The sequence below is a fragment of the Parasteatoda tepidariorum genome, chromosome 3 (assembly GCF_982258835.1).
Source record: "Parasteatoda tepidariorum strain Cologne lab strain chromosome 3, Ptep-v5.0, whole genome shotgun sequence".
Classification (NCBI taxonomy): domain Eukaryota; kingdom Metazoa; phylum Arthropoda; class Arachnida; order Araneae; family Theridiidae; genus Parasteatoda; species Parasteatoda tepidariorum.
The window spans coordinates 15,433,436-15,444,618 of NC_141757.1; the positions used below are offsets into that span (position 1 = coordinate 15,433,436).

General features: G+C 32.0%; 1 protein-coding gene across 1 annotated transcript in view; it reads right to left on the reverse strand.

Moving 5' to 3' along the window:
- Nucleotides 1-9,895, reverse strand: part of dysc (whirlin protein dyschronic) — a 396,379-nt gene extending 386,484 nt beyond the window's left edge. Inside the window, exon 1 of the mRNA XM_021146525.4 lies at nt 9,488-9,895. Coding sequence (XP_021002184.3) covers nt 9,488-9,805 — 318 coding nt within the window. The 5' untranslated portion in view covers nt 9,806-9,895. The remainder of the gene's footprint in view (nt 1-9,487) is intronic.
- Nucleotides 9,896-11,183: the final 1,288 nt, after the last annotated feature.

An 11,183-nucleotide genomic window follows, 5' to 3' on the forward strand; every position in this document is an offset into this window, starting at 1 on the left:
GAAAATTCCCTACAGTTAATTAAATATTTCAACTAATCAAGCTACAAGTAGTAATTAATTACAAATCAACAGTAATTACGAAGCTGCAAGGAAATTATAAAGTGATAGATTTGAAAATAAAAGCCTTTTGATTGGAACGGAGTTAAAAGCTTTATTTTCGCTTCCTAAAGTAAGTATTTAATTGACACAGTTCAATCAAGTTCAACGTTACTCAAAAACTTAGGCATAGAAATAAATACCTGAAATTCAATTTCTTTTTTTTTTTTTTTTTAAATTTTGATTGAAACAAAGATTGCTAAATGACGCTTCACAAATTTAGGAGCTAAGTCTACAATCCAAAACTGAAATTCCGACATTCTAAGAGTTAACCTCATTTTCAGAAACCTGCTTTTGAGCACTATGTTACACTCGACTATGTCACACAATGTCACACTCGACACAATTTTTTCGATCAACATAGAGCAAAACAAAGTACAGTACACAAATGAAAGAAATTTAATTTGTGACTAATTTAATCAAGAGCTTTAGATTCATCGTTGCATGAAATTTGCAAAGCTAAACCCAAAGAAGTTGGAGTTCAACTCTATGTGTTTTAATTGTTTTTCTACTCTGCATTCTATGAGACAATGTCACTGCAAGTATTTTATTTTAGTTTTATAACCGTCACTAAACAGCCTACCAGCCTACCCAATCTTGAGTTTACGACTACCAATTTTCAACTCCACACCCTTGTAATTTTGAACCCAATCCAGAAGACAAGGAAACTCCTGGAAGAAGTGTTGGGAGACTTTTGCCTTCGTAAAGGACTTTTTGATGGATCTGATCCGCATTTGCGTAACATGGAGAGAAAAACAACGAAATTCTTCCATGATTAGCCTGACGGCAAGGGGACTCTAACCCATAATCTGCTACCACTGAGGATATTTTACATCAGTCTTGTGGTCGGTGCGAGCCTTGAGTGGAATTCGTATCGACCAGCCATCTCTGGAATTCGAATCCAGGTCACCTCATTGGGAGTCATGCGCTCTATGCCCTGAGAAACCAGGGCTCAAAATTCGAGCATCGTAAACTACGTTATTGAAAGCAATATATAGCGATGTATGTAATATAATTGCTTTAAGCAACGTGTGTAATATAATAATCTCAAGAAAAAGCGCATTATTTTTTGCTCTCTTTAAAAATATAGTCTGAGTTTACGACCAAAGAAAAGTAACCTTTTTTTTTATTCAGTAAATTAAATTTTCTAAAAAAACAAAAATTTTACCCCAGGTTTATATAAACAATATCAAGAATATTCGATTTGAAACTAAAATCAGCGTAAGAAATAACGGGAAAGTGTAAAACAGGCAAGGACCCTTTCCCTCAAAAAAGCATCAGTGTCAGGAATATTGGGTAATTATCCTTAACCGTAAAAAGTATCAGCTTAAGGGATACCGCGGGCAGTAGTCCGCGCATCCCGGCCGGGTTATTATCATTGTGAATCCAGTTATTATTAATAACACTTAGTAACTACTAAAAGAAATTTCTTCCTCACTAATGGAAGCAAAATACAATATGAATCTACTTATTGCACAAATAAAATACTTTCATCATAATCATAATTGATTCAAAGTGTGAAAGAATCATATGTGATAATTTTCCGTTGAGTTTTATATTATACAATACCTAAACATTTTAAATAAAACCGAATTTTCAATTTTTCAGGTAACATCCACCATCAAAATCCCTTTTCTTAAGCTAAAATACAAATATTAATAGGCTAATTAATTTTCAGTAATATCCCAACAATGTGACTAAATTCGTATCAATAAAATATTCATATCAATCTATTGTATTCGATGTAATATCTAAGAATATTGATCACTACCCCTTGAACAACTGAATCTTTCTTGAGAGGTGGTTGCCAACTAAAAATAACTTCAAACATTAAAAGTCGTTTTCATCTGACGGAAATTGATTAGTTACCCGCAACGAGAGCTAAAAGAAACCTTTGTACATTATTGCTCAAATATTTATAAGAAAGTTTCAGAAAATGAAAACGCAAACAAGTTTCGCAAACAAGGCAAAGAAAGCTTTTGCTTTCATTGCCTTCTAACAAAAACTGCTTTTATACGTTTCTTAAATAAGTTTGTTTTCTGTATATGAAAGAAGATTTGTTGTTATAAAAAATTGATAAAGAATTCCAAACAGTTTTAGTTTATTTTATTATTCCAGAGGTAAGCTAATGGCATCAACTTCTTTGTCCAAATGATGAACTTTTTTATGAGTAATACCATCAATAAAAGTCTAAAATATAACTATATAGCTCAAGTTATTATTTTTACATCGTATTTATCTACATTACATTAAATAGATTTTTTTATGCTTAAAACAGGTGCGAAAGTGAAAAAAGAACTATAAGTTTAAGAGTGTCTATCATATCAAATATGAAAATGAAACATAAGTAACATAAAAAGCTTCAATTAATCTTTTTCTGTAAATCCTTTTCGTTTAATTTATTATTCTAATCGAAACACTTTCTCACACTTTTAAATTCACATCCTGTCCTTAAATCTACTTTTGGCTCAAGTAAGCATTGATTAAAAGTAAGACATTTGTCCCTTTTTGTGGGAATCACACGAGCTATTTAATAAACCAATTGTAATTATTAATGTTTCCCTTTTTCCCTAAAATATAATAAAATAAAGGGAAAATCATTTGCTACTTTCCCTAGAATAAAAACTTAAGCACACAGTCTTGGAATGCGAATTTGAGATCCGCAATTGATAGAAAATGCTTTGAATTTACAATGTGAAGCTAAATAAAATATTTTTGCCTTCTTACTGCTATCTACGTGGTTCAACGGCACTCAACCATAACTACCACCCTTTCATATATATATATATATATATATATATATATATATATATATATATATATATATATATATATATATATATATATATATATATATATATATATATATATATATATATATATATATATATATATATATATATATATATATATATATACACCGAAGAGCCATTACATTATGACCACCCTGCTAATGACATGTAGGACCACCTTTAGCTCTCAAAACTGCTAGCACCCGCCATGGCATTGATTCCACAAGGTGCTGATAGGTAGTCTGAGGTATCTGGTACCAAGCGCTCACCAACTGGTCCTGCAATTCCCTCACATCGCGAGGGGGTAGCGAGGCAGCACGAATTCGGCTTTCCAAGTAGGACCACAAATGCTCTATTGGATTAAGGTCAGGTGAATTTGAGGGCCAAGACATGACTTGAAAGTCACTGGAATGTTCCTCGACGATTCGACCCTTATGACACGGTGCATTATCCTGTTGGTTATGCAAAACCAACTGCTGCAAAAACTGTTGCCATGAATGGGTGAACCTGGTCTGCAACTATGTTTAAGTAGCTTACAGACGTCAGGGATTGTTCTATAAGGATTATGGGTCCTAATGTGCCCCACGAAAACATTGTTCCTGGGCGAGAAGCCATGAAAACCTGGGCGAGCCCATTGTTTTATATATATATATATATATATATATATATATATATATATATATATATATATATATATATATATATATATATATATATAGCATAATAAAAACAAAAAAACACGAAGAAAATTAAGAAAAACAATAAGTTTTATTTATTGAGCATAAGCTGCGAGTAAATAAGGGAAAAATTACAAAACAATGAAAAAAGGATATAAAAAGAAAAATAATAATAAAAATAACAAAAAACCGGGAAAAAGTACAAGAAGTTTTAAAAATCCGGAAAATAAAAGATATAATCATTTCATCAGCTCACACGATTATATCTGCAAAAAAGAGTGTTTTCTAATATTGCATCAATATAGCCAAAGCAAAATATATCAATACAATAGTGTAAGAAGCACTCAAAAAAAGTTTTACAAAAAAATTACAATAAATAAAATAGAACACAATAAGTAAAAATATCACGTAAAAACAGAAAATAAAATATAAAGAAAAAAACAGAATAAAACATGAAATGAAAACTGTAAAGCGAGTAGCGATTTCAACTCTGAACCCTGATTTCATCAACCACTGAGGATATTTTACGTTAGCACTGTGGTCTGTGCGAGTCGATTGCGGAATTCGTATTGACCAGCCATCGCTGGGATTCAAACCCGGTTCAACTCTTTGGGCACAACGCTATAGTAATTATTGATTTTGTTAGGTTGTTTTATAAGGTGGTGATAAAAACTTAGTTACGAAGTAATAATTTAGATATATTTTTGGTCCCTTCTGAAATAGCTGTCGAAATTTTAAACATAAACAGTGTTAATTTTAAACGCAAACAGCGAACTCTTTTTCTGGTCACTTACTTCGCTTTATCATCTGCTATTATACCTTTCGTTACTCTAGCTCAGTGTTTCCCAAAGTGTGGTACGCGTACCCCCAGGGGTACGGGAACAATTTAGCGGGGGTACGCGTTCTTATGTGAAATATCTTGCAGCAAACGAAAATTCAACAAAAAAAATTTAAAAACAAAGCTAGCCATGAAAATTTATGACTACATATTTTTCTATTGACTATTTTTTGCAGTTAATAGTTAATAATTCATGGTGTCAACAGCCAGTTGTGATTTTTAACTTTTGCACAATTTTCTTATAGTAAACAATGCATTCATTTTTTTATTAGTGGTACACAGCGTTACGAAAAATTTAGAAAGGGTACTCAAAAGTCATTAGTTTGGGAAACACTGCTCTAGCTAATTAAATGTATTTTAAATTTAAAAACTGCTGTTTTCTCAGCAAAATGTCTCAAAAAGGACAAACTATTTACTCTAAGAAGAGAAATATCATCAAACTTATGAAATATTTAATGTTAAAAAAATTCACATAAAGATTGCGAAATAAATATTTTTGTCATATGATCGCCAACCTTGTTCACATCCTTCTCCCAAAAATAGTATCTATCGCCGGATACCACGTGATGAAGGCGGAGCCAAGTGCCAACTCCTTTTGAACGAACTATATTTCTCAAAGCCTTTTTTAAACTAAATTCGTTAATTAAGAAATATGTTTCCCTAATAAGTATTTTTATCTTTAACAGCAAATATTAGCTTTCATCTCAAAGGAAATCATAATTCGGCTTATTTTATTAATTTTCAACATCAAAAACAAATCCATATTTGGAATAGATAAAGGTGCGAATTTAACTGTCGAACATAAAGCATAACTTAAAACTATTAAGGATAAGGTGATGACAAATTTCCTTTTTATTTATTAAATATTTCAAACTTAAATCATTTATTCGTTAATACGTCCACAATTGTCAACATATACTTTATTTATTAAGTCAGAATTCCGCCGAAAGGTAGGGTAATCATTTAAGGTTCCACAAATGGAGAAAAAAAATCGGAAATCTCTGTCGTCTTGCGTACAATGCAAAAAATTCCAGATCATATTGCGCTAAAAAGTGTATATTTTTACCGGCATATGTTACGGAAAACAAAATTTGACAAACCACAATTTTTACTGTAATAATTACCGCAAAACCACTCCTACCACTTTCATTAAATAGTGTTATAAAAATTACGGTAAAATGAAATTTGCAGTACAGTTCATACTGTACTTTGATTCGGAAGAAAAAAGTTTTCGTATAATTTAATAAAACTTTGACGTTAAGAGAAAAATAACTAAAAGATGCAAATTTTGTAAAACGATTTGATAAAACCCTCATGAATTAATGAAAAATAAGTCCTCAGTGAAATATATTTTTTTTCTTAACGTCTGGCAGAGGAAGTCTATCCTCGGAATGATATTCGGCTAATTTAAGATCCTCGGTTAGTTTAAGCAGGGGTCTGTTTAGAAGAAATTTGGGTCTGTTAACGGACCCTTCACAAAATATCTTTTCATAAAAACGGACCCTTCACAAAATATTTTAACTTATAAACGGACCCTTCACAAAATGATTTTTCTTTTAATCGGACCCTTCACAAATTTGTTTATCTTCATTATTATTTTGTTAATCGAATAAACCCTTTCCAGGGCAGAAAACAACAAAGATGGATGTAAACGAGCTAAATTTTGTCTTCGGCAGACGATTCTTCCGTTATTCGTCCGAAATGAATATTCTGCGTTCAGCAGTATAGGCTAAATACCAAATATTTGTATGTTGCATCTCTAGTTTAGAAGCAGAAATTTTTGTTTATTTTTTAAAATTTAATTCTTTTAGTTATAATTTTACAGTGTTGAGCATAATCTTGTATATCTTTAGAATTTAAAAACTCCTTGAAAAAGTTTTTTTTGCAATAACGGACCCTATTTGCACAAATTCAAAAAAACGGACTCTGGTTGAAAGAATGTGAATAATTTTTTCACAATTTCGTAAAAAACGGACCCTTCACAAAATGTCTGGACAGACCCCTGGTTTAAGGTTACCCGGTAGGCACCTTTGAACCTAAGTCACGGAGAGGAGCAGCATTACCGCACTGCCACAGATACCCGTTCATAGGGTGGGCCAAATTCACACAACAAAGAACACACACAGAGGAACTACCATGTCCTGAGCGGGATTCGAACCCGCAACCATTGCCTTCACAGTCATGCACGCTGACCGGTCGGCCATTTGGCTGGCCGTAAGAATAACATAATTCAACACATTTTATCCTACATAAATCGATTTAAATTAATACAGTAAACCTCATTTAAATTAATTTGATACAAGAGGATGAAACCGACGTTAATTATTGTAATACAACATAATAAAATTATATGAACTAATGTGACGCAACACAATGGCACCATTGCGAATTAACTTAATGAAACCTGTGTATATCAAGGTAATAAAATATAGCAAAAACAGTGCGAAGTTTTCATTATCACTAAAAGAATAGTTTCAGCTGTCCGAGAATAATAAAATTTCTATTAACAGTAAAAAAAAAATACTTAAGCATTTAAACGCTTTTTTTTGTCGTTTCAGTGCTTTTTGTATGTAAATAGTAAATATGTTTTTTAACAAAAATACAGTTTGAAAAGTATCACTTTGCAAAATTTGAGATCGATAGGCAGTAATCAAACAATATCTTGCCATCTATAATATCTGCACATGAGATTCGCAATAACTATAACCACAGCTCTGATTCAAAATGCGTCAGTGTGCGGGTGGGTGACCACTTGGATCAGTATGGGTAGGGACCGAGGGTGTGCGGTATTGGTCCTCGTTAAATTGTTCTACTGTAAAGTGCTCTACTTCGAATGCAGGTCGTCGGGCTACCGAAGAGGGGTGCCATCCCCTCTACAGAGGATCAAAATTGTGATGGCATGTCTTCGGATCATCCTCAGGGATGTTTCGCAGACCATCGCCAATAGCCCAATTGTGAAGCTTCAGTAAACTTCCCATTCTTCCGATGCTATTGAAAGATTCTGCTAACACTTGATTAAGAATAATTCAAATAGTATTATATTGTTATAGCTATATATTGTTGGTCTTCGCCGTATTGATGTAAGTCAGGGATGGGCAAACCTTTTTTGGTCGAAGGCGAAAAATCGAGAAAAAAATGTTTGGTGGGCCAAAGTAAAAACTTCAAATTTAAAAAGAAAAAAAAACGATATGCAAGTTTCAATTTTTAAATATTTAATGAGATGAATGAAACTGCGATTTCATTTTTAAAAGTTCCTTATATTGAGGTTCGAAGTGAGATGTGCTTATTTTAAGGAACGAGGCTAAATGCTTGTCTGTTAGTCTACTTCTGAAATGATTTTTTCTAAGGTTGATAGTTGAAAACACTTGTTCACATGTATAAGATTAAGCAAACATAGCACTGATTTTCTGGGCATGAAATATTAAATTTTGGAAACGAGCTTTTGGTGATGACTTGTAAAACTCAAACTTTGACATATTTAGAAACAGCTGCTCTTCAGATGATTGTTAGATTGTCCGCTCGTTGGAGCTTAAAATGAGCAGTCTGCCACACGTGAAGTACAATTCCCCTATATTAGATTCCGTAAGTCTGCTCCTCGAGAAAGATAAACGCTAGTTGGAGCCAATCTACGGCTATTCTATAAGAAATTTCTGCTTTTAACATTTTATCAATTGAAGTTGCATGCGCTAACCATTTCCTTTAATTTATGTTTTGTAGAAAAAAATAGAGAAAGTAAAAAGGTCATCAGTACTTTTCTAAAAAAGAAAGAACAGAAATAGCTTTAAACAATGTCTACAAGAAAATTAATGCATATTGTTTATATTTGATACGGATAGGCAAGTTAAAATTCTATCCGCGGGCCGGATAAAACCTTCAGGCGGGCCACTGCTGGCCCGCGGGCCGTAGTTTGCCAACCCTGATGTAAGTCATTAACTCGTTATTTCATTGATTCTAGAATATCACGTAAGAGTTCCTTTTTGAAAAAAAATTCCAAACATAAAATTTGCAAAAAAAAGTCTTTTTTAAAATAACCGTCTTAAATAAATCTAATATTTTCATAAGCTACTCGTAAAACTATTAAAAACAAATTATTGTCATTTTATATTCTAGTCATTTGGACCAGTTAAATTAAATATTCTAATATGTTGAGATTTAATAATAATTTTAATAATTATCTTTTTTTAAAAAATGAACAAATTTAAAGCTTGCGTCGCAAATTCAATTGAAAATATATTCCTAAAAAAATATCTTTTGCATATATGCATTACAGCACCTTTTAAGTACTTTTTAAACACTCAAAAAATATTTTAAGCACTATATACATTAACAAAATGCAAAATAATTTTCAAAGACTTTTCATGATCATGATAAAATAACTAGTTTCTGACAAAGAACTCTTCTCTTGATTATATAAGTCATTATAAAATGACCGAGAGATTTTTCGGTTCGATTTCTGAAGGGGGAAAATGAAGCCTGAAATTGAGAATATCTTGCAAATTGCAGCAGAGTTGTATATGAAAAAGCAATAATCTCACCGAACCCAGCTCATTGGACGCACATGAGGAAGAATTTCCTCAAACCTGTAAAATTATTGGAGCTTTCACACGCTATGGACGACGGTAAGCCGAAATAGATTGTGGTTGAATGAATTGTGAAAACGTTGAATAGAACAATGTGAAAATCACGCTTTTGAATAATAAGTGGCGAAAATCGACACGATAAAGCAAAAAAAATCTCATTTTGGAAAAGGGAAAATTAAGCTCTTTTCAAAAGCACCCAATGAAAAAAGCACCTTTAAGCACTTTTTGAAAACGCTACGCACCATATTATAAATAAAGTGTTTTCTCTTCAACGAATGAGAAAAATGAATTATTCTACTATTTTGAATCAGAGTCGTAGTTTATATTAAAATTAAAACATAATTCATCAATATTTTTTTAAACTCTCTAACCACAAATAAAATTTCAAAAATAAAAGAGAATACATTAAAGGAAAGAACATTAAGAATCGGATTAATCCGAAACGAATGATTTTAAAACCCGTGATAAAAATAGCTCCAAAACGGAAAAAAAATAAAGACCCACCTGTAGAGCTGCATTGAAGCGTGCTTCTTGAAACTGATATAACTCAACTCCAAATCGATCCGGGGTGTTCCTCCTGTCTTGATGTACTTTCTGATCACGTTGACGTTCATCAAATCGTTCCAAGCACCCCCTCGCACTTTTTTTAACGCCAAAAACCTCCTCTTGATCACGACTGTAATACGGGAATCTTGAGGTGCACAATTGTACGTGCCGTTCCGGATTTCTCCACTGCCGGATTCCTGGAAGATGATCACATCTCGCGCTGCTGCCGGACTCCAGCGCGCATGGCCCTCTCTCCTCCAATGATAGGTCCCACATCGGCCCTATTGGGGCCCGTTGTCAAAGCTCTTGGCCTTGAGCATTTCGATTTGTCCCCACAGTCCGGTGTGGCTGACTCCCGGACAGGACATAAGCGTTCCGCGTCAGACCGGACATCGTTTCTCCGTTTTGCCTGAACCTAATCTGGATTTCTGGCTTTGACGTTGTTTTTATTGGTATGGCAACACATGCTTCTTGGATAAAATTAATATTTCAGTAAGTATAAATTTAAAATTGTAATGATAATAATTATTTTCATGTTTAATTCACGTAAAATGTTCTCAGATTTGCATTTTGAAGACCAAGTTTATGTGATTTTCCTTTTCGTGTCGGAGATTTTCCTTTACGGATTTGTTATATTCTTCTTGAATTCTGTTGAAGCACTAAAGTATATATTTTACTTAAAAAATACCAAAATATCGCTTAGTCTAGTCTACGGGTGTAATAAATCCATCAATTTCAAGTTTTTTGTTGTTGCTGTAGATGGATCTTCAAGAAATTACGAAACCTGAAAAAAAAAAAAGAAAAATATAAAACTTTTATATTATCTTCAACAAGAATGCTATTTATTTTTGTCAACTTTTATATAGCTCTAACCTGATTGTTTGCTTTTTTATACTATCTAAAATATAACTCAAATTTTTATTTACTTTAACTAACGCAAACTATACAAAAAGAGCGAATTAAAGCAAATAATAAATTAAAATGGTTTATTATCATGTTTTTTTTAGTTTTATTTATTTAAAACATTTTAACACAAAAAAAATAAGAAATTGAAGGCCCTGTCAATAAATTTTCACTATTTAGTTTTTTATTGAATTTAAATTACGTTGAAATGAATTTAATAAATTAAGAAAAAATAAATTTCAAAATAAGTAAAAATTAAAAAAATAAAAACAAGTTAAATAATTTTAAGAAATTAAGAAGCTAAAATTAACTAAAATTAAGAACAGAACAAATTTATTCATTTAAGGATCCAAATTAAATTTAAACAAATCAATCGAAATTAAGTTGATTTCAGTTCTCCGGTGCTTCGTAGTGATCGCTCTTAATATTTAGATTATTTCTATTACAATTTTTATTATACTTTTAAGAATCATTGCCGGAAACTATGAAAAAAAGACATACAAAGCAATCGAAAATTAGTTGTTTTCCAAGGCAGGATGCTTCGCAATGATCGCTCCTAATGTATATTTTCAAAATTCTTGTCATAAATTTTAACAAAGACATATAATTAGGGGTCGTAAATAAATATTAAAATATACAAAAACACATCACTGCTAATAAATGTGACACTTTAAATAGGCTAAAACCTGTTGGCTTGCCGGAAGAAACTGGGAGGAATTGAAAAGGATTTTTAAAACACCTCCTAGTTTCA